A 23901-nucleotide genomic window follows, 5' to 3' on the forward strand; every position below is an offset into this window, starting at 1 on the left:
GGAAAAAAAGAGTATTTAAATTTTGAAAAAAAAAAAAACATTTTCACTTCTCTAATCCTTATATAATTTTATTTGATTTTCAAAAAATCTTGAAAAATATATTTAATGGAAAAATGATTGCATCTTAAGGACATTTTCAACAAATCTCAAGAAAATTTGAAAATAAAGAAGAAGATAAAGATATATAAATTAAGGGAAAAGGCTGGGTATGCTACCGGTATACCCAGATCTATGTCTATCTCTCGATCTCCTCCTCCCCTTAGAAATTTCTTCTCTTCCCCTCCCATCCCAGTCCTCCCACTAGTTGAACTGCTAACTATAAGAATACCGATGTCATACCTAACCTCCTCCATAAACTAATCATTATTGTCATCGTAACTTTTGTCTTATTATGTTTTTCTTTTGTTGCCTTCCAAATATAGTAGAATGGAAAAGTAAAAGGGACCATATCCTTAAAGATTCTAACACCCTTATATTCTAAAGAGAAATCTGGTTGGATCAAAATAGATACCCTTGTTTCTTGCTTAAATTTGTTGGGAGTTTAGTCCCACACCATTTACTAATTAACCTATTTCTCCCTTTATAAACTTGGGAGTCCCTCCATCTACGAGTTTGAACTTTTGGGTTGGAAATGTTATATGGTATCAAAGCGGATTTTCATCGTATCCAGGTGTTACGTTTGTAGTATGTACTGATACATATGCAGGGGAGTGTCAGGAGTTTAGTCCCACACCGTTTACTAATTAGCTACTATCTCCTTGTATACTTGGGGATCCCTCCACCTACAAGTTCAAAGTTTTGGGCTGAAAACTTTACAAAACTAATAGCTTCCACACTTAATTTTGATGGATGAAAGCATTGTTTTCCTACTTTATTTAGACTAAGGGGCTAAAGGTCATCGACCCTAGTCTAGTGTCACCCTCTTCATGATATAGTTAGTGACTTCAAAGTTTCAATATATCTCCCTTTTGTTTATTGAGAAATGCTTCACCAAAAAGAGAAATGCTAATTACACAATACGGATGGTGAGGCTCATTGGCTTTGTTAACCACAAAACACAAACACACCATGTAACATAGTAGAAAGCATGTGAGCATTCACTCGTCCAAGAGACAATGTGAGCATCTTGGTAAATAAACTCTTCCCCTTCAAAGATCAACCACATGCTTTTAGGGCTTGCTCCAGGGTCCCACTATTTTGTAATCAGTACATCCATATGAGGCCTACAAATGATCTGTGGTTTTCTTCTTTTTTTTTTTGTGAAACAAATTATCTATAGTACAGCTTTAAAAAGAGATCCCCCATGAGTTAGAAGTACAGCTTTAAAAAGAGATCCCCCATGAGTTAGAAACTATGGTTAGAGCCCATAGCATTTGCAAAAACAAAGATTAGGTTCCATTTGTAAGACTGGTGTTAATCCAAATATGTTTCTTAATTTTCTTGAATGTAACTATCCCACTAAGCCCAAAGAAGCTTCTTAACTGATCAAACCCTTGGTCAGGTAATTAGGGAAGGTAATTGTAGAACATAGACTGATTTAATTAGCTTTTTTTTTTTTTTTGGGGGGGGGAATGGATTAATTTAATTATCTGGGAGATTGTTTTGATTGGATAGATTACTAATTTTCAAAAAAAATTAGGAGTCATGAGAACATCTCTTGTAACTTTGACTAGCATTAGTCTAATGGAGGGATCCCGATTGTAGTTTCTCCAAACATAAGGGACCCCAAGTGCAATTGAACCCATCAAAATGATGAGATATATTTTATTGCTTAGTGATGCAGTGAGTGCAGCTCCTTGGTCAGGCACGTTAGGGTTTAATCCTACATCGGCCAGATAATGTGTACCTGTTGAGCTTATGAACTTGACAATAATATCTATACTTTGAAGCTCGGGTTTCTGTGTTGAATGCATCGAATTGTACAGGAACAAATCGTCTATGCACGGCCATATGGGGTTCATGACCCAAAGCTGGGAAAAGTTGATATGATGAGTGCAACTCCCTGACTAGGTTCACAAGGGTTTAGTCCCACATCGGTCAGGTAGTGTGTGTGACTACTGGGATTGGGAAGTCCCTGAAGTTTGGGATTTTGGGTTGAATGCCATCACTCAGGTTCTGAAAGGAATGGAGAAACAGGAAAGGATGATCCACACACACAAAAGCACAAGCACACACTAACATATTCTTAACTTGCCAAATAGAACAATTAATAAAAAGCAGACCTGAAAATAACATCCTCAATTATACAATTAATTATATGAATCTTTCTTCGATACAACAAAGGAGTATGGAGTGTTTAAAATTATAGCCAGTTGTAACATACAATTTGTATAACTTCACATGTGGAGGTACATTGTTCTCCTTTTTTAATCAATACTGGTACAGGTATTTATTTGAATGATTTGAATGATTATAATGTTGTTGATGATAATGATGTTGTTGATGATAATGTTGTTCTTGATGGAAACCTGAATCTGACTCGGGAACATATGTCTGTGATAATAAAGTAGTCTGCAGACGCCATCCTTCTGGTTCTTGGAGGAATTGCTTTTTTTCTATATACTGTTTAATTCTTGTAATGACGGAGTTTAGCGTTGGATCTCTGCTTGATTCAAGTGCATCCAAAAATTGGCTATGAATTATGTTTAGGATTTTTCTGAATTGAGATTTATATTTCCTGAATAGTGCAAAACCTGCCATCTGGAAAATATAGAACTCGATTATGTTTACATAATTAGGCTGGCTGAGGGATTCAATGGAGATGAGTTCAACATGACTTACCTGTAGAAATGAATAGAGAGCAACTGCGGTATATACATTGGCGGGAAGCACATTCAAGAACCTCGCCAGCCATGCCCATCCCTCCTTGAGCATGTTTACACCACCAACTTCAGTCTGCCATAATAATCATTGCATTTTGTTATGTCAAAATTGATAGAAAAGAACTTCTAATATGAAAAAACAATTTTGCAGATTGATTATTGACAAATGCTAGAGTAGAAATATGGAAAATTAGAACAAATTGAAAATTTTCAACAATGCTGGCTGATAGTAGATAGCAACCAACCTGCACAAGTGCACCATAAAGTTTCATATAAGATGCAATGCGTTCCAAAAATCTCTCAGTACTTTCAATCTTCCCATCTTCTTCCCGATAACCGATCATCTTATAATAAGCTTCTTTACTTCTGAATGCCGACTGAAACAGGGGCAGGTCCAAGAATTGGTTTGAGTTCATAACAAATATGGGCTAAAAAATAAATGCGAGAAGTGTGCCATATGCGCACTGAGGTGAGTTTTCCATTAAAAAAACTGCATAGTTGGCTGTACATCAAAAGAGAGGAGAAAACCCTAACCACACTCAAAACAAGGATGAAGAAGGAACCTCAGATACTGAAATCAATGTTCTGATACTAGAACTTGATATCAGTACCTGAACATTGAGGAAGAGAGAAGAGAGACGAAGGTTGAAGAGAGATAAGAGAGCAAAAAGAGAAAGTGGAGAGAACAGCCCATGGTTCGAAAGAAAGGCTGAATTCTCAAACCGTGGATGGGGGAAGTTATTTATTAAGGAAAATTACAATAAAGGACAGGATCCACATACGTGTACTTAAGGACAGAAAAATAAAGATGAGTACAATCACACCTATATGATACAAACACAACTTAACACGGGAAAGGAGCTTTTAATGCATTGGATTAGAGACCATAAGCCTCTTCAAGAGTTAGTAAGAAATGGTCACATGGCCAAGCGATGAAACCAACTCACCTGAGAGTAATGTATATGCTTTGGAACAGTATAGATGCAAGCTCTATGGAACTCAGCAAGAACAAGATCCATTACCAATGGGACCTAATCAACAATTAATTATTAGATAAAAAGAACGAGACAATCTTATGAAACAGCTTTAACGTATAACATTGACAAAATAAAATTGAAAAAATAAAACTGTTGAGTAATTAGAGCAAATCCTACACCTACATCCATCTAGAAAACTGGTAAGAAAGTGGGAGAGTAGTAAGAAGAACATTAAGTTCTGCTTGACATTTCATTTCAGTTCCCAATGGAAATTAATAAAATAGGAGAGCATACATGTTTAGTCACGAGAGCAATGACATGGCCACAAGCAAAAGCAGTATCAGCAACTGCAACCGGGTTTTCACATTGGGAGACAACCTGCAGTATCAAAATGGGGCTCAAAGTCATTAACTACTTCCAACTTTCCAAGGTCTATGATAGCGCTAATCCCCACAATTGATGTTAAAAAAAATAATACATAAGACCACCTGCAGCGAGAGTACCCTCATCCTTCAGATAAGATAAAAACACAATTTTCCTTGTCAAAATGAATGCGAGAATAGAGCTAATTTCATAGCGAGTATTAGTAGGGAATGGATAGGTCTGATCATCCAAGTCAAATTGGTATCAGCTATTCAGCTGAGTTTGATCCCTCTGATTTCCAGGTTTTCCCTTCCAAGATAGGAAAAATTCAGCTGAAGTCGGGATGGATTGGCCAAGTCAACTTGGGATGATCAGCAGAGTCCAATCCTGCTACTGGTACTGAGTTTAAATCTTTCATGACATACATATAACAAACAAATGTGAAGGAGACCCTATAAGATTTAAATTTCTTTCATCTCAATTCTGTTTGGACTATGTGCTTAAAAGAGCTTCAATAACATCTCTAGAATGAGAATCAGCTAATCTTATTGGATGGGTAAGATATAGCGATGCCCCTTGGTAGACTTTCATTCCCCTAGGCATATTAGACATTTTGGCTGCATTCGGTTTAACTTAGAACTTTCTGAAGCGATTTTCAGGGAAGCACGTTGATTCTTGCAATTGATTCCTTAAGGCTCCATTTGGTTGCAAGGGGAATTAAAGGGAAGGGAAGTGAAATTTTCATACCTGAAAAATTAATTTTTGTAAACATTACTGTTGGTGTACGATGTCTTGTATTCCGTCACAGTTTAATCCAGGGAGTATTGGTGCAGCGCCTCGACAGGCAAGACGGCGGTCCCTATTCTCTGTAATGCAAGCAATACTGAGAGGTGTGAGGGACGAGCGTTGTAACCCTATTCTCCATTGATAGTGAAGTAGGATCTCATCTCACCAGGGACGTAGGCAATCTTGTCGAACCTCGTAAATCAGTGTGCATTGCTTGTTTTTGTTTTTCCATTATTTTCTGCATCGTTTTAGGGTTGCGTTTTTACAAATTGGTATCAGAACTCTAGGTTTCCGTTTTCTAGGGTTTACTATCATGATGGGAGGGAATGGATCTAATGTCAAGTATGATATCGAGCAGTTTAATGGGAAGAACAATTTCACCCTCTGACGTCAAAGGATGAAGGATCTTCCAATACGATAGGATTTGGCGAAAACATTGTTGGGGAAGTCGAAGAAACCTGTAAAAATTACTGATGAAGATTGTGAAGAGATGAAGGAAAAGGTGGTAAGTGCTATTTGATTGAATCTTTCTGATGATGCCCTACAATATGTTGTGGGTATTGAATCTGCACTGCAGTTATGGGCAAAACTTAAAAGCATCTACATAACGAAGTCCTTAACGAACAAGTTGTTCGCGAAGAAACAATTGCATTCTCTATAGATGGAGGAAGATACGAATCTATTAGAGCATCTTAACATGTTCAATCAAATCGTAAGTAAACTTGCAAACCTAGAGGTTACGATTGAGGATGAAGACAAGGCGTTATTGTTACTGTCATCGCTCTCAGAATCATATGATCACTTGGTAACGACTCTCTTGTACGGGAAAGAGACCCTTGAGATGGATAAAGTCGCGGCTGCCCTCATGTCCAATGATACAAGGAAGAAGGCTAATAATACGAAATCTCAAGGAGAAGGTCTTTTTGGAGGTGACAAGAAGCAGGAAAGAGGGAGATCAAATTAGAAGGGATTAGAGAAGAGTTGATCGAAATCAAAAGGGGTAAAGACAAATGTCTCTTGTTACTATTGCAAGAAGGAAGGTCATCTGAAGAGAGACTGCTTGAAGAGGAAGGCAGACTTGAAGAAGAAAGGTGTAAATAAGGCATCTGAAGAAGCTAGCGTGGTTGACAGTTCAGATGGAGATGATGGAGATGTACTCTCTATATCATTAGGTAAGAATTAATCTTCTGATTCTAGGATTTTAGATTATGGATGTTCATATCACATGTGTCCACATAAGGATTGGTTTGATACATATCAACCATATAATGGTGGGTCTGTCCTAATGGGGAATGATGCTGTATGCAAGACCATTGGGATAGGCACAATCAAAATCAAGATGTTTGATGGGACAGTAAGAACTTTAGCAAATGTGAGACATGTACTAGAATTAAGGAAAAACTTAGTATCTTTAAGGGCACTTGACTCAAATGGCTATAAGTACATAGCAGAAAGTGGAGTTCTCAAAGTTATTAAGGGTGTTATGGTTGTCATGAAGGGACAGCTAACAAGAAATCTATACAGACTCATAGGGAGCACTGTTACAGGTGGAGCATCTGTGACTACAGATGCAGGATCTGATACAGATGATACATATCTATGGCACATGCGGTTAGGACATATGGGAGAAAGAGGATTGATGGAGTTTCATAAAAGGAAAGTGTTGAAGGGAGTGAAAACTTGTAAATTGAACTTCTGCAAGTACTGTGTGTTCGGGAAACACTGTAAGGTTAGTTTAAAAAATGCAAAACATAAGAGTAAAGGGGTGCTTGATTATGTACATAGCGATGTATAGGGTCCTTCAACAACAAAATCTAAAGGTAGAGCAGAATACTTCGTGACATTTGTTGATGATTACTCAAGGAAAGTCTGTATCTACTTCATGAAGCATAAAAGTGAGGTGTTCACTAAATTTAAGGAATGGAAGGCTGAGGTAGAAAGGAAGACAGGAAAGAAAATTAAGTACTTGAGAACAGATAATGGATGGGAGTACATATACAAGCCGTTTCTAAAATTATGAAAAGCTGAAGGGATTACACGTCACTTCACTGTTCCAAAGACACCACAGCAAAATGGTGTAGCTGAAAAGATAAACAAAACACTTCTAAAAAGAGCTCGGAGTATGAGGCTGAATGCAGGGTTAAGCAAGAGATTTTGGGCAGAAGCAGTGAATATGGCATATTTCCTCATCAACAGGTCTCCATCAAAGGCGATTAATTGTAAAATTCCCGAAGAGGTATAGACAGGAAAACCAATAGATTATTCTATTCTAAAAATATTTGGTTGTCCAACCTATGAACATGTTGAGAGTGAGTAGCGTTCCAAGTTAGACTCAAAGTCTAAGAAGTGTATCTTTTTTGGTTTTAAAAAAGGTGTAAAGGGATTTAAGTTGTGGGATCCAAATTTATAGAAAGTTGTGATTAGCAGGGACGTGTTTGATGAGTCTCATATGGTGAAGTCAAGTTGTAATTCACAAGCAGTTGATAAAAACAAAGAAGATTCTACTGTGCAGGTGGAGTTAGGTGAGTCAGAAACAAGAAGAGAATGAGTCATCTAGTGGCTTACTAGGACAACAGAAAATAGTAGAAGTTCCCTATACTATGGCAAAGGGTAAAGGGAAGCGTACTCACAAAGTACCTGTGAGATAGGGATTTGAGGAGATGGTTGCCTATGCCCTCACTGAAAGTACAGGTGATCCATCTTCCTACCATGATGCTTTGAGTGATACACAACATGATAAATGGATGGCAGCTATGATGGAGGAAATGGAGTCTCTACAGAAGAACAAGACTTGTGAGATTGTGGAAAAACCCAAGGGAAGAAAAATCATTGGGTGTAAATGGGTCTTTCATAAGAAAGAGGCAGCATCTAAGAAGCGTGAAAGGTATAAGGCTAGACTTGTAGCCAAGGGCTATGCACAGAAGGAGGGGATAAACGACAATGAAATATTCTCCAGTGGTAAAACAAACTTCGATCCGGGTATTACCTGCTTTGGTGGCCATGTATGATTTGGAGCTTGAACAGCTTGATGTGAAGACTGCATTTCTTCATGGTGGCCTGGAGGAATAGATTTACATAAAGTAGCCTGAAGGTTTTAAGGTGCAGGTAAAGGAATATCATGGTTGTCTGCTTAAGAGGTCGCTTTATGGTCTTGAACAATCTCCTAGGCAGTGGTACAAACGCTTTGATTCCCACATGATGAAGATTGATTACACAAGAAGTGAGTATGATAGTTGTGTTTATTATAAAGTGTCATGGGATAATTCTATTATTTTGTTGATGCTTTATGTTGATGACATGTTCATTGTTGCAAAGAATAAACATGACATAGAGTCTCTTTGAAGTCTTTGTTGAGTGCTGAATTTGAGATGAAGGATCTTGGTGCTGCTAAGAAGATCCTTGGCATGGAAATCCTTAGAGATAGAAATGCAGGTAAACTTTGGGTAACCCAGAAGAGGTATATTGAAAAGGTGCTAGAGCATTTCAACATGGAAAAGGCTAAGCCGGTTAACACTCCGTTAGCTAGCCACTTCAAGTTATCTGAAAAGGACACTACAACACATGAGGAAGTGGAGCATATGTCTTAGGTCCCCTATACTAGCGTAGTTGGGAGTCTCATGTATGCCATGGTTTGTAGCAATCCGGATTTGTCTCATGCAGTCAGTGTTGTTAGCAGATACATGAGTAATCCAGGGAATGAGCATTGGAATGCAATAAAGTGGATCTTCCGATATTTGAGCAAGACTAAAGATACAGGTGTTATGTTCAGTGGCAAGGGAAGTTCCACGGAATTGGCAGGTTATGTTGATTCTGACTATGCTGGTGATTCGGACAAGAGGAGGTCTACTACAGGATATGTATTTACATTGGTTGGTGGACCTATATCATAGAGGGCGATGCTTCAGTCTATAGTTGCATTGTCCACTACAAAGGCAGAGTACATAGGGGCAGTTGAGGCTGCCAAGGAAGGAGTTTAGTTGGCTGGACTGGTTCGTGAGTTGGGGTTGGTGCAAGGAGGTACAGTGTTACATTGTGACAGTCAGAGTGCCATACATCTTACAAAGAATCAGGTGTTTCATGCAAGGCCAAAGCATATTGATGTGAGATTTCACAAGATCATGGAGCTTGTGTCAGAAGGCGGTATTCACTTGAGAAAAATTCATACAGATCTCAATCATGCAGATATGTTTACCAAGCTAGTTACTACAGAGAAGTTCGAGTCCTGTTTGGACTTGATTAATATTACTCATTGTTGAAGATGAGGGACGCACCAGACAGGTGCGGGTTTGTACCTCTGATGAGGTACGGGGATGAAGACGTCTATAGGTTATTTTTACAGGAGGCTTGACAAAATTCAAGCCAAGGTGAAGATTGTTGGTGTACGATGTCTTGTATTCCATCACAGTTTAATCCAGGGAGTATTGGTGCAGCGCCTCGACAGGCAGGACGACGATCCCTATTCTCTGTAATGCAAGCAATACTGAGAGGTGTGAGGGACGAGCGTTGTAACCCTATTCTCCATTGATAGTGAAGCAGGATCTCATCTCACCAAGGACGTAGGCAATCTTGCCAAACCTCGTAAATCTGTGTGCATTGCTTGTTCTTGTTTTTCCATTATCTTCTACATCGTTTTAGGGTTGCGTTTCTACAATTACCCCATGTGACTATATTATTAACTTCAAATCATTTTATATTTGATTATTAAATTTCACTTTACTTTGCATCCAAAACTCTTTGCTATAATATGTAAAATAAAAATTACATGTAAAATGTATTATTACTAAATATGGTTAAGAAAAAATTAAGTAGTTTATACAATCACATGGGGTAATGATTACAAAAGTTTCTCTTTTAAGTTTGAAAATTTCACCTCCCTTCCCTTTAAATTTCCCTTGCAACCAAACACAGCCTAAGCGAATTACTTATTATCATAGTTGATTCTCACAAAAGACGAGGAAGTGAGTCTTGAAATAAGAAACGGAACCCGTTTGATTTTGTTTCCAGAAACGTGTTTTTCCGTTTTTCTGTGTTTGGAAACGGAAAGACACCCCAAAAGACCATTTGATTTTCCTATTTCGTTTCACCCACTTTTTGAAATAGAAATATAAATTTATGCCTATTTATGTGTCTAGAAACAGGAATGGAGAAACAAGTCAGGCCTATTTTTCTATTTTATGAAACAACTTGTTGGCCAAAAGATTGTTGAAGCCCCCATGAAATACCACCTATCGCTCTTTTTTCGTCATTCTCTTTCCTTTTGCTACAAGCTGGTGCTCTCTCTATCATCCCTATCATTCCCTTAACCCAGAGACTCTGACTGTGAAGTGTTCATCGTCTTGCATCAATCTGCTAGGATCAAGTCATCATTGTTCACCACATTCACCATCTCTACAAGGTAAAATTTCTTGGCCCTAAGTTTTTGACGAGTTATCATCTCTGATTTCCGTTCCGTAACAGTTGGGGGATTGAGGTTTTCTCTTGTGATCCGTGGGAAAGATCACCATTTTATTTTATTTTTTATTTTTTTTTCTTTTTCGAGAAATTCGAAAATATGGATGATAGGAGAAGACGTCAAGGAGTAGGTGAACATTATCATCAACTTGCAACCTAGAACACCCACAAGATTGCAGAGCAGAAAATCTCCGCCTGGTATGTTTTTCTTGCCTGATTGCTCAAATTACTTCATGGATGTGTTCTTCATGGGCTTTTCTTTTTTTTTTTTTTTTTGGGGGGGGGGGTGGTTCTGATTGCTCTTTTTTTGCTCTTTCGATTTGGTGAAGTCATAGTGATTATGGTAGTGGAGAAATTGTTTTAATCAGGGAATATAATGATGGTGTTTTGGAAGATTGGTGTGTTTTATGTTCAGGTTTCTTCGTTAAAAACAGTGATTTTTTTTTTCTCGATATTTCTGAAACTGGGTATAAGGAGAAGTCTACTAGTGTTTCTTGTTCGTCAAGTGCACCTGGCTCATACAAATTAGGGGTGATAAAGTCTGCCCTATTTTGAGTGCACTGACCAGGGATGGTGCTGATAATTACTTATGCCATATTTAGAAAAAATGACAAGCTTCTGGAGGCTGTTAGTTTCACTATCGAAAAGCCATAACCACTTAAATGGCAATTGTTTATTTAATCAGAACATGATCCTCAAGTGTAACTGCCAGAATGCCTGCTTTATTCTGGTCTACAGAGTGGCATTTAGCACCAGCTTCCATTCCAGATCAAGAGAGTAAATATCAATGTCTCCTAAAAACGTTTCCGGAAATAGAAAAATCAAACACTTTTTTCAACTCCAAAACTTGTTTCTTAGAACAGAACCAGCAGAAACAAAATCAAACGAGCCCGAAATTTCTCTTGAAAAACTGCTAAAAAAAACAAATATCGAAAAAATCACTCAGAATCAAACTTGAGTCAAACAAGATTCTGGTTAGAATCAGTCCAAAGAATCAAAACCTATCAGAATTACTCGAAAGAAGTGATAAAAGAATTATTTAAGAAACTTTTTAAGGATAATTCAATATTCCCCACATAGTCACAAAATAATTGTTGTAAAGGAAAAACATGTCACCCAAAAGATAATGCACATACCTTCTTTGCAAACACTCCAACACAAACAGACTGAGGGCAAATAGGATTATTGAAATCTTTTACCAATTCTTCTGCCTTCATTCTGCAAGAGTAACAATGAACTTTGAACTCACATTTCAATGCACCATCGACCATGTAGTATTTGGTATATGTCCAACTAACCCTATAAATGTTCAATAACAGGCAAGAAAAATCCAACCTAACCAATGCATGAGAGATATGGAGATATGGCCAAGTTAATCTAAACATGTTTGAGCCTCCTGGCTGTTACCTACTTCCCTCCCTACCTATCAAAAAAAAAAAAAAATCTAAACATGTGCAGGACTTCCCAATTTATCAAGGTGGATTGCCTAGCCTAACAGTTAACAATGTGAAATATGTTACAACCCCTTATCTCAAAAGCTCGAACTGTTAAGGGATACAACAATGTATATAAACACACAACATCCCCCAGCATGTGCAGGCCCATACATGCACACAGATCTGCATGTGACATCACATGGTACAGAGGGGTGCAGAATGTAGGGGCACAACAACACATAAAACAAACCCCTCGAACTTACCAGGGAACGAAAACCCGACCTTATGGCTCTGATACCATGTAACAACCACTTATCTCAAAAGCTCAAGCTTTTAAGTAGTGGCAACAACAAAGTATATCAAGACACAACAAAAAAATACTAATTATAACAACAAGAAGATGATGAGTGAGCTGAGAATCTGGAAGTATTAACTCCAATGAACCAACCAACCTTTTAACTAGGAGGTAGTTCAAGCTCTCAAAAGTATAAACAATGATAAGGTGCTATATTATGGCTTTAGATGGAAAGAGAAATGGTAGCGCATTAGACAGATGCAACCAAAGAGCATATACAATGGCATTTGAGGCAAAGCTTTTGTCTGGATACCAGTAAAATAATTCTCATTACTGAAATCAAACAAGTGAATAGAAGTGGTATGTGGGAAAAAAGTCAGAAAGATGTAAATCCAAGACGTTTCACGTCAAATAAATTTTGGTGCATTTGGATGCACGTTGAATAATTCATTAAAATGATAAATCTTTCATGTTATACTGAAATATAATTAATAAATAAAACAAATTGACCTCCTACCTCCTCTATCTCGTAGGCTCACATATCTTCATATCACTTTACAACAATTTTACTTCCAACAAACACCCCATTTAAAATTTTATGGATTTATCTTGGTTTCTTTAGGCATGGGTTGGGTTCTTCCTCCCATTGGAATATATATTCCTTAGTGTACTGTAATAATTGATTCTTCCCCAAGAGCAGTGATGATATGAAATCTTATTATTCTGTTGCTATTTGTAGGTTTAGCGAATGAAAGATTAAGGGTGTTCATATTACAAATCTTATAGGGATAAATGTAGTTTATCTCAGCATGTGTTCTACAAGCACAATACATGGCAAAAAACAGCATCCACGACCATATTCAATTTGTCTCAGCGCATAGGACGAAGAAAATAATGACACAAACCTAGATGACAAATTGAAAATCAGAATCCACACAACAGTTCATAGTCACGTAAAAGGGTTCACCGCACCTAACATTCTCTTTAAACCCTGTTATTTGTCTTATTCGCCTAGCAATCTGCTGCTCATGGCTACGAAAATCCTGCGAAAAACAAAATTTTTCAATCAATATGTCGAGGGAAATAAGTCAAAACTACTAAAAGAAGATAAGCTGGAATCAAAATGACTTGTAACAGAATAAAATGCATTCCTCCAACTATGAAATTTAAGACCATTAATTAACATTGAGGCATGTAAGACTTACCAACAAATGATGGAAAATTTTATCAAAAGAAAAATATAGGAACACTCTTTCAATTCTGAAAATAAACCTATCAGTTGAATTTTAAATAGAATATTAAAAAAAAAAACTCTAACCAAAGTCTTTTTTTTTGGGGGGGGGTGTGGGGGGAGGGGGACAATGAAGTTCAATACTAAAAATATATAACAAAAAGGCAAGAGTATTTCAGCTATGAATTAGAAGCAACAGAATTTGCATCAGTGCAACATTACCTTATTGGAAGTCAATCTCAATGACTGATTCTTTTCATCTAATTCTTTGTACTTCTGTAGTCTTTCTGCCTCTACTTTCAGTGCACTTTCTGCACCTTTAACCACATTACCTGTAATCACATTAGGTACGTGTAAGCTCAATTGAAGGCATAGAACTAAGTCTCAAAATTAGATAAAAACAATAAGGGTCATAACAAAAATGGAAGAGTCACATGGGAAGAAGCCAATAATTGAATTTGAAGTGCTTTCACCAAGTGTGCAAACAATAGTTCCAGTTTTGAAAAATGTTGGTGTTTTTCAATAAAATATTTTATCCATCAAGAGGACACATAAAACTTTCGAGTAACCAACTTCAAGTTCGAACAACAAATTGACTAATCCTTCTAAGGTAACATATCTCTCACAAAATGCAATACCTATTGATTGCACTTCACTGCAGCCACTCAGTTCCAATTGCTTCGACTGAAGACCTTTATTCTTTAATTCTAGTAATGCTTCTCCACTTGCATCCGTCCTGAGATCAGTAACTTCTTTTTGTCCCACCTGTGCTGCAAGCACTTTCCTAGTTTCAGTAGCTTCCCTTGCTGCAGCTTCCTCAGTTGCTCTTCTCTCAGCTTCCAAGGCTGTTCTCTGTGCTTCTTCAGCTCTCTTTCTTGCAGCCTAGCCATATCAAACAATATAGAGTAACTGCCCTTGACATACCACATAACACATACCACAAATCCAAAATGAAGTTCAAATAAGTCAGAGTGATATACTAATTTATTTAATAAGAAAAAGAATGAAATTCAGGAGTAATTAACCCAAGAGGCTGATGCAGATTCTTCACCAAACTAGGCTTGTTTTATTAGGAATAAGCCTAGGGTTGGGTTCTATACATGTTGGGCCTTTGATCCCATGTGTTTTGAGTGTAATAGACCACTTTTATGGGCCTAAAAGAGGAGCTTTAAGGTTGCATACGAGATTACTAGTTTGTTTCCTTTTTCATTAGTTTCCTTTTAAGTTGGGTTTAGTTTAAGTTATACTTGTTTTCTTAGGAGTCAAGTCATTAGTAGTTAGTTTCCTTTTCCAGCTAGTTTCTAATTTCAATTTTTAGTAAGTATTGTTAGGAGACTAAATTAAGGTCTCATTTTAAGGAACCTTCTATTTTGTAATTCTCTATCCCATCATTATAAATAAAGAAGAGGAGGCTCCAAAAACTGGAACAATTTTGATGAACAAATTAATGGTTACTGCTATTGTCTTCTCCATGAAGAGTTGTCTTGTGTTTGATCAAGGCTGATGGAATTGGTGTTTGATCCAATTGACTCTCTGCGGTGAGAAGCCCGAGAGGTCCTCTTCTACTTTATTATCTTTTCTCTTACTGTTTACAAGCACTCCAAGGTATCAAATTCCATCTCAGTTCATCCCAGGTAAAGCACTACTGATCTGCAGTACTTTCTATTTTCCAGTCTCTCTATTGTTCCCAAATCCATCCTTGATTTAAGGGCTTTTAACCACCTGATTATCTCCATCTTTTGGTCGAGTGTTAGGCCCCATCTGAAGGTGGTTAGATCTCAGTTTGGGCCCCATCAGACCACTGGTTGGTCTGCTACACAAATCACCCACATTTCTGTCCTATTGGATATTTTGACCTAATCTGTTCTGTTTTTCTGAGATCGATAGATACGTCTAGTTATTTCTGATTTCTATGGATGTTTGTTCACGAGTTATGATCTCTTATGACCCTATTCATAAATCTGATTCAGTCCTTTAATCTGGGCTATATTCTGATCATCTCATAAATTCCAGAAGCTGGACTCGAAACTCCGATTTACAGATCTGTTTTCTTCCTTAGTTCTGATCTGTTTGTTTGCTATTCTGCTGTGGTTATATGGTTGTTCTTTGGTTACAAAATCCTGCAGTTGTGAGCTTGGTTGACTTGCCCACCTTAGCTTTACATTAGAGGCACACAGTATTAGTAGAACAATAATATCCCATATAGCGATTGGAGATGACTATGAAAGTGAACGCTAACCACCAAGAGAGACTGACAAAGATTATATATATAAAAAAAAAGGGTAATTTACAGCGCCACCCCCTGGAGAATGCCAATATTATTGGAACACCCCCTCTCTTTCACTAAATTAGACTCAGACCCCCTACCGTCAGTCTCTGTCAAGTGATGCGATGAAATGACACTTTAGCTGTTACTAGTAAAACACCCTTATCTTTTTATTCCCAAAAATACCCCTCTCTTCACTTGTACACCATTTCATTCTCTCCCTACCTGCAACTTGTGATCTCGACGAGTTTGCCGTGACTTCTTCCGATTCTTCTTCATGCCACCCTATAAAGGCGATAGTAAAGAGTTCAATTGTGTCCCCTTCCCCCAACCCCCAACCCCCAACCCCCAACCCCCAACCCCCAACCCTTCTGGTTTGAGTGTAAGTAAAGCAAAGTTTTGAGGTTGGGATTGAGATTGAGTTGCTGCTTACTGGGGTCAAAGGCGGTGATCATGGCGATGCTTTCCTTTCTTTCTGATAATAGCTATCGAAGGCATAAGAAGCATGGCTCTTCATCTTTGTCTTCTCTCTCCTTATTCTCTGTTATTGTGCAATTTGGTTTGTGCATTGAAAATTGAAAATCTGTTGGATTTGTTTTTTCATATCTGCTTAATGAGATGTTGAAGGGAGAGATTTTGTTTTTGGAAATGGCCGAGTCTTTCTACATAATCTACGTGCAAAGTTCTGGTGGAGCTTTGAGAATTAATCATGGGTGGCAGTAAAGTTGAAGTAATCAACAACAAGGGCTGTTCAAGGCTATTTGTTGGGATTTCCTCTTCTTTCCGTGCGTTGCAAACCTAGCCAATGTCCCCAACTTCCTCTGTTATGTCTCAGATCGACGTTCAAGCCAACGGTCCTTTCGCTGATGTGGTTATATCTGTCACTGGGCTGTCCAAAGGCAAGCATTTAATCGTCATGCTTTAAATTTTATTCAATTTCGAGGTGTAGACGATGTTTGTAATACTTAGCTTTTCGCTTCAAGATTGTGATCTCGGAGGACGAGCTTCAGTTTTCTTCTCTTCCCCCCTCCCCCTCCCCCACCGCCGCCCCCACCCCCACCCCTTCCCTTTGCGATCTTCCCATTCCCCGTTCGATCTGAAGCTTTTATCACAGCAATGTCCTTAGAGATGATCGGAATCAAAGCTGAGGTGAAGGAATCTCTGCTGCCGCCATCACCATCGAGGAGCTGATCAGTATCAAAGATGGATAAATCCATCTGTTTTTGATATAGACCATCATCAAGAGTTGAGGATCCCAGGAACGTTCTTCCGCCATAGTCGCCGGAAGGGGGTTCGTAGCCGCCGATCTGAAAAGCCCTGGGGAACGTTCTTCTGCCTTGTCGCCTTCGTGGGAAGGGTTGTGGTGAAATTGATGAGGGTAATTTCGGTATTTCATTATTTTTAAGGGAAAAATGGTATTTAGAAAAAAAAAATGAATTGCTGATGTCAGCATTTTTTGTATATTTTGTAACAGTGACTGATGGTAGGAGGTTTGAGTCTAATTTGGTGAAACAGAGGGGGTGTTCCTATAATATTTGCATTCTCTAGAGAGTGGCACTGTAAATTACCCAAAAAAAAAAGGGGGGAATACCCAGTGCACGAGGTTCCCACCACTGTGGGGTCTGGAGAGGGTCATTATGTTCGCAACCTTACTCCAATTTCTCAGAGAGGCTGTTTCTTGACTCGAAACCGTGGCCACTAGGTCGCAATGGAACAACCATACTGTTGCGCTAAGGTCCTCCCTCTAAAGACCGGCAAAAACACAGAAAAAGAACTGTTTTTTTGATAAAAAAAAAAATTATTCATTTCAATGCTGAAACCCTCTAGATCTCCGACAGTGATTACAGTGATTTAAGAGTTTAATTCTCACCTCTTCTATACTAGCACAACTAATTTTTTCTAAAATGGACGAGGAGAAAATTAATTCTTTCTCATAGTAGTAAACAGTTTAGCAGGTTGACGTAATTTTGCAAAGCCTATAGAATGTGGAAGCTAAGTTTTAAGTGGTCATCTCCAGAACTGTTTGAGCCTTATTACTTAGTAGACTGATATAGAATCTCTTGTAGGATGACATCGAGGGATTTTAAAGATCTTTTATCTAGCTGGTCTGCAGCTCTTTATGAGCTCATTAGAAGTGATTTCATAAATAAATCTCTAGCTCCCACTAAGATTTCAACTTCTGTTATAGCGAAACACATGTTCTTGAGGTCTGTGGATGAACAAAGAAATGTCTATGAAGCTTTCTATTAAGTGGTCCCTGCCGTGTATGTCTGTGCATCCTCTCATTAATCCATAAACACTCTTGGTAGTCCAGAATTTTTCAATGGTTCATGTTTCCATGTGGAGAATTCTATTTGGGCTGAAACTTGATGTGTAAATAGGGACTGCAGGGATCACTTCCCCACCAAATGTCATCTCACTACAACTTGCCCCGTGACAGAAATAGGTCTGCCAACCAGAGATTCCATCCTCGCTGGACGAACCAGAAATCCTGCACCCTTGTTCATAAACAACATAATGTAAAGGCCTAAAGGGTCTTCTCAAACATCCCAAGGGCTGGTGAATCTTTAATTCATCATGTGGAATATAATTACTATATTTTTGGCCACAGAAAATTATTTTTTTATGTAACTTCAGACAAATCAATAATCATTAATCAAACAGAGCATGAAAGTGTGAGAGGGAGAAGAGGAAAGAGAGAGACGATGGAAGCGGATTGCTGAACCACACAATAGATACAATGTGATTGTTTATCATGGTCTGCCTCTATTTATAAAACCTGTCTAATAGGTATTGTCTTCCTAGTAGGAATCCTACTAATAATACAACACTGATTACAAAACACATAAGGAAACGAAAAAAGACAAAAACAACCATAACATATCATGATAGGGACGCTCCCCCTATAGTGATCATTCAACAAAGAAATTAGCTGCCAACAGTACTACAAGGAGACTAGACATAAATACCCATGGGGTACATGTATATAACTAAACACTCCCCCTTGAGCTGGAGCATATAAATCATCCATGCCTAGCTTGGAACAGTCTTTTAGGAAAGCAGGACGAAACAGTGACTTGGGAAACATATCACCTAGTTGATCTATAGGAGAGACAAATGGAGTAACAATAAACCTCATCCACATTCCACACAAAGTGACAATCGATTTTGATGTGTTTAGGCCCTTCATGAAACACCGGAGTACTTGCAAAGTTGCAATGTAAATAGCAGCTTGATTATTGCAGAACATCTTCATAAGTTTAGTAACCAGAAAACCCAACTCATGAATAAGTGAATTCAACCACATCAATTCAGCTACAGTATGAGCCATATAGCCCCATACTCGGCCTCAACATTGGATCTAACCACAGTCATTTGCTTGAATTGCTTCTTACTTCTCCGCGTGACAAGATTGTCACCAACCACCAATAAATGTGCAATAACATGTGGTAGATCGCCTATCACCATCTTAGTTTGTATAAGAAAATTCGACCAGGTCAATATACTGATGCAGATGATAAATGAGTTCCTTTCCTGGAGCCTCCTTAGGATAACCTAAAATACGACATGCTACCTCCTAGTGAGTCTTCTTAGGTGATTGCATAAACTGGTTGATAATACCAACAACAAAGGATATATTAGGTCCAATAACGGTCAAATAAATGAATTTCCCAACTAATCTCCTACACCGGTGCTTGTCCTTAAATTCTTCAGCATCACTCGTCCCACACTTTTGGTGTAGATCTATAGGAGCGTCAACTGGTTTAGAAGAAAGCATACCAATCTCATACCATGACCACTCCCAGAGAAGGTAGTTCCTCAGCCACGGCCAACAACAGATGCAAACTCTTCCCTGGGAGAGAGTGAGATGCCATCTTTTGGAAGGAGTAACCATAAGTTGAAGAGGGGCAAAGGTCACATTTAACGAAGGCACCTTCTCTCTAGCAAGGTGCTAACCCTTAACAAACTGATAGTCAGGATATAATCTGGCAATAAACTTAGCAACGTGAAATTCAGCCTATTGAATCTTCAACTGTTCCAGATCAGTAGCAAGAGGCTGATGAATTTGAAGCTCTTCAAGTATACCTTTCAAAGTGTTGAAATATTCATTCAAAGACTTGTCCCCCCGTTTGAGGTTAAACATTTTTCATATAATTCTCCATGACATAATCTTCACCTAAGACATAGTTGTCAAGGCGTCGCCTAGGCGACAACTAGGCGTCCAGGTGGTTTTCCAGGGCCTAGGCGATAGTCGCCTTGTTGCACTAAATGTACTTAAGATATTATTCATAAATAAACAAATACCCCCTATTTGAATCCAATAAAAATAGTTTAAAAATAAAATTCCAAAATGATAAAAAGTCAACCCCCCAGTCCAAGAACAAAAAGCTGGATTTTAATTATAGGGGTGATTTTCAACTTTTAAATGCAAGGGTTTTTCTCAATTATGAAAATTTTTATAAATTTTATAAATTCTATCCTGTTAAAACATTGCTAAAAACCAAAAGTCCGGTAAAATAATCTTTTATTTTGACATCTATAAAATTATTTTCATTCTGCCGATTTTTACAGCATTCGCGCACTTAAAAATAAGTTTGACCAGAGCATAATCTTATCATTACAACTCAGATTTAAGTAATCTTAGACTTGCTTGAAAACTTGTTTTATGTTATAACTAATACAAAAAGTCTCGTGTAAAATTAAAATTATTTGACCATTCAAACATATTATAGAACAAGAGCATTTCTCTAAATGTTGATTTTTTATAACTTAATATGACTTAATGCTAATTTTTTAATAATTTGATGTGGCTAAATGTTGATTTTTAATGACTTGATGTGGCTTAATCTTGATTTTTTATGACTTGATGTGGCTTAATCTTGATTTTTTATGATACAAAGTATATATAACTTACTAAATAATGTTAGAAAACAGGGAAAATAAAAATAACACTTGATCGCCGTGACAACTATGCCTAAGAGAACCTTTCCTTTAAGTCGTCCCAAACTCCTTTTTGCAATGGTGTGGAACATGACATTTGCTGCATAGCGGGATCCATATTGTTCCAAAACCATATTTTAATAGTGGAATTCTCATGCATCCACTCCTTATAAGCTTTGACCGCATATGGATCACTAGAATCAGCTAAGGGTGTTTCGGATGTAAGATACTGCATCTTCCCGTTAGCATGAATGTAAACCCGAACTGCTGGAGCCCATAATAAATAATTGGCAACTCCATTGTGTTTAATGGCAGTAATCTGGACATTAACATTGTTCGAGGGGATTTGGAATCAGCCATCATGTACAGCGGCAATGGAACCAATAATGATCAGATGCAAAGTAAAGGATAAGGTAATCAGTAGAATAAAATCAATAGTCAGGTAAGTCACCACTGGGAAGCAAACAACCTGTAGCAAAACTCGATGAAAACACGGAAAAGTCTCCAAATCTGAAGAAACCTAGCAGACCAATAGGGAAAAGAAACACCACAATATCATAGGTAGTCGATGAAGATCCACAAACCAGCAACGAAATTATTCAAATCTGAAAATTAGAACCCAGATTTTGGGTGATTTCCAATTGCCCGAGATCAACAGAACAGATTGACCTCAGAGTAAGTTGAAGGACCTTCTACTAGAGGGAAACAATGCCCTAAAATATCAGAGGGATCTGCTGGTTAGATTCAAACTAATTTCAGACTTCGAGTTTCTGAAAAAGCTTCCCAAAACAGGGTATCACATCTGGTGGTAGGAGAAATATAATTACAGAAGATCTGAAACTCTGAGCATCCCCAAAAACAGGTCAAGTTTTCCTCCAAGTAGGGACAATATATCCTTAAAATCTGAGAATATTCTGCTGGCCAGATATGGAGAATTTGGGATCATCATCTCTTCAAAAAAAAATTCCAAACTTGCATTGTCAGCCCTTACATGCCTAGATCTGGAATCTGGTAGATAGGAGATGTAAAGAAACCCTAGTTTACATTCACATCATCATCAGCTAGGGCCTTAGATAAAAATTAGGCAGCATATGGTTGCTGCAACCACAAGAACAGACCTCTGAGAGGCAATCAAATCAGAATCGAAGCTATTGACTGATTATTGATGCTCAGATACCATGTAACTTCAGTCAAACCAATAATCAGTCAATCAAACAGAGCCTGAAGGTGTGAGAGGTAGAAGAAGACGAAAGAGAGAGACAATGGAAGAGGATTGCTGAACCACGAAAGATTCAATGTGATTGTCTATCATGGTCTGCCTTTATTTATAAAACCTGTCCAATAGGTATTGTATTCCTAATAGGAATCCTACTAAGAATACAGAAATGATTACAAAACAAAGAAGGAAACTAAATAAGACAAAAACAAATATAACAGATCACAACAGGGACACTCCCCCTACCGTAATCACTAACAAAGAACTTAGCCACCAATGGTACTGCAGGGGGATTAGACATAAATATCCTTGCGGTACATGTATTTAACATTTTACATTACAAGCATGTGACCACTAGGGTTCAGTAGGCACAACCATACAAGTGCGAGGGAGGGAGCAGATGTTGTGCCAAAGAAAGTTCAAGGCAAAGATAGGAAGCAGGAACCGACCCTTGGTCTTGGTTATAATGAGCTCAACACTCTACAAACTGAGCTAGGTAGCATCTTCATTAATTTGAATTTCGTGAATAATTCACTTAATATAACAACTTGTACAGTTAATATATTTTATTTAATTAAGATCCATAAAGTTTTATAATTAAGATATCAATTCAAAATGAATTATTTTATCATAATTACAAAATTTTCTAAAGATATTGATTATATAACGGATAAAAGGTAGTACAAGATTGGCTATTTGAGCTATGTAGATGGATGATATGGCCAATGTGAACCAATGGATAGATAGGGTGCCTAGTGGATTGCTGACATATCATATTTAATAGTCAAATTAAACCACATGGTACATACTCCAAAAAACTCAACCATGAGGCCTACCGTACTGGACTTTGCCCTTTGTATTTTCAGCCCTTCAACCTTTACCTTAAAATTAATTTTTAATACTTTTGGAATTTCATTTGTTCACATAAGAAATTCTGTCTCACCTCAAATTTGACAGGTCCAACCACACCAAATTTGAGCTGCAGTTAAGAAGCCACATGGCAGAAAGAAATCAATGTTCCATGACACCCAGAATAATGCAACACTACAAACCTAATATATACACAACTTAGCTTTTAATAATGTTAACGTTATACGGAATATGTATATCAAATAATAATAAAAAAGAACAATTTCACAATAAAATTACAATAATATAACATGAAAGTAGAATATCTGCATTAGAAAATTAACCTTTGCTTCAGCTTTTTCTCTATCTTGGCGCATCCTTTCTTCTTGAACAGCTTTTTCCCTCTTTTGGGCCTCTTCAAATGCTGCATCATTTCTTATTCTCCGTTCTTCAATTTGGGATCTGTGTTCATAATCCCGCTGGACTGCAATCAAGTGGTTATCAAGTGCTTCTGCACTACAGTGAAGCCATAAAAATTTTCAATTTTCCCCCTTTTGAGAAATATAAATGGAAATAGAATGACTGGTTTCAAACGATTAAAGAACTACCAGCAATACCAAAATCAGGTAACCAAAGTATGTAATGCTCTATAATCCCGCAAAGGAGCATCATATTCACAAAAGAAAAGTTTGAAACAAAAGTACTTTCATACCAAAACCTGGAACAACATTATAAAATTAAACAAAAAGAAACAATTGACACATGTTGAACAGAAACAACAACAACAAACTCAGCCTTATCCCAACATAACAGGTTCGGCTACAAGGATCCATGAAAAACAAAGTAGGGAAACTGAGGTCCAAACAGAATAGGAGAAACGAAATGAAAAAGAGAAGAAGTGAAAGAGAGAGATGAAAGTAAGAGGAAAGAGGCACAGCCCAGAAAACCAGGAGAAATTCAGCTAAGTGGGGTTGACTACATGGATCCTTGCCCTTTAATAGGCTCTATCTGAGGCTATACTTGAGACAAGACCTAGACTATACATGTCATTCCTCACAACTTCTCCTATGGTCATTTTATGCCTGCCCCTAGATCATTTAGCTCCTTCAATCGTAATCAGATCACTCCTCTTTACTGGGCCATCCCCAAGCCTTTGTTGAACATGACCATACCTGATGGAGGGCCAGTACGGGTAGAGAAGAATCCCTGAGATGAAGTCAAAGTTGCAGGGGAGGGACAAAAGATTCGCACAAGAAGGGGGGGGGGGG

General features: G+C 37.8%; 1 protein-coding gene across 3 annotated transcripts in view; it reads right to left on the reverse strand.

Annotated features, from left to right (window-relative positions):
• Positions 1 to 2223: 2223 nt before the first annotated feature.
• LOC122079386 (protein GLE1) overlaps positions 2224 to 23901 on the reverse strand; it is a 50804-nt gene continuing 29126 nt past the window's right edge. For all 3 annotated transcript variants that reach the window (XM_042645804.1, XM_042645802.1, XM_042645803.1), the window contains 10 exons: positions 22978 to 23149; positions 14000 to 14243; positions 13584 to 13693; positions 13103 to 13173; positions 11536 to 11617; positions 4094 to 4177; positions 3770 to 3853; positions 3068 to 3199; positions 2782 to 2895; positions 2224 to 2700 (listed from right to left, as the gene is read on the reverse strand). In XM_042645804.1, coding sequence (XP_042501738.1) covers positions 2371 to 2700; positions 2782 to 2895; positions 3068 to 3199; positions 3770 to 3853; positions 4094 to 4177; positions 11536 to 11617; positions 13103 to 13173; positions 13584 to 13693; positions 14000 to 14243; positions 22978 to 23149 — 1423 coding nt within the window. In that variant the 3' untranslated portion in view covers positions 2224 to 2370. The remainder of the gene's footprint in view (positions 2701 to 2781; positions 2896 to 3067; positions 3200 to 3769; positions 3854 to 4093; positions 4178 to 11535; positions 11618 to 13102; positions 13174 to 13583; positions 13694 to 13999; positions 14244 to 22977; positions 23150 to 23901) is intronic.

The sequence above is a fragment of the Macadamia integrifolia genome, chromosome 5, assembly GCF_013358625.1.
Source record: "Macadamia integrifolia cultivar HAES 741 chromosome 5, SCU_Mint_v3, whole genome shotgun sequence".
Lineage (NCBI taxonomy): Eukaryota > Viridiplantae > Streptophyta > Magnoliopsida > Proteales > Proteaceae > Macadamia > Macadamia integrifolia.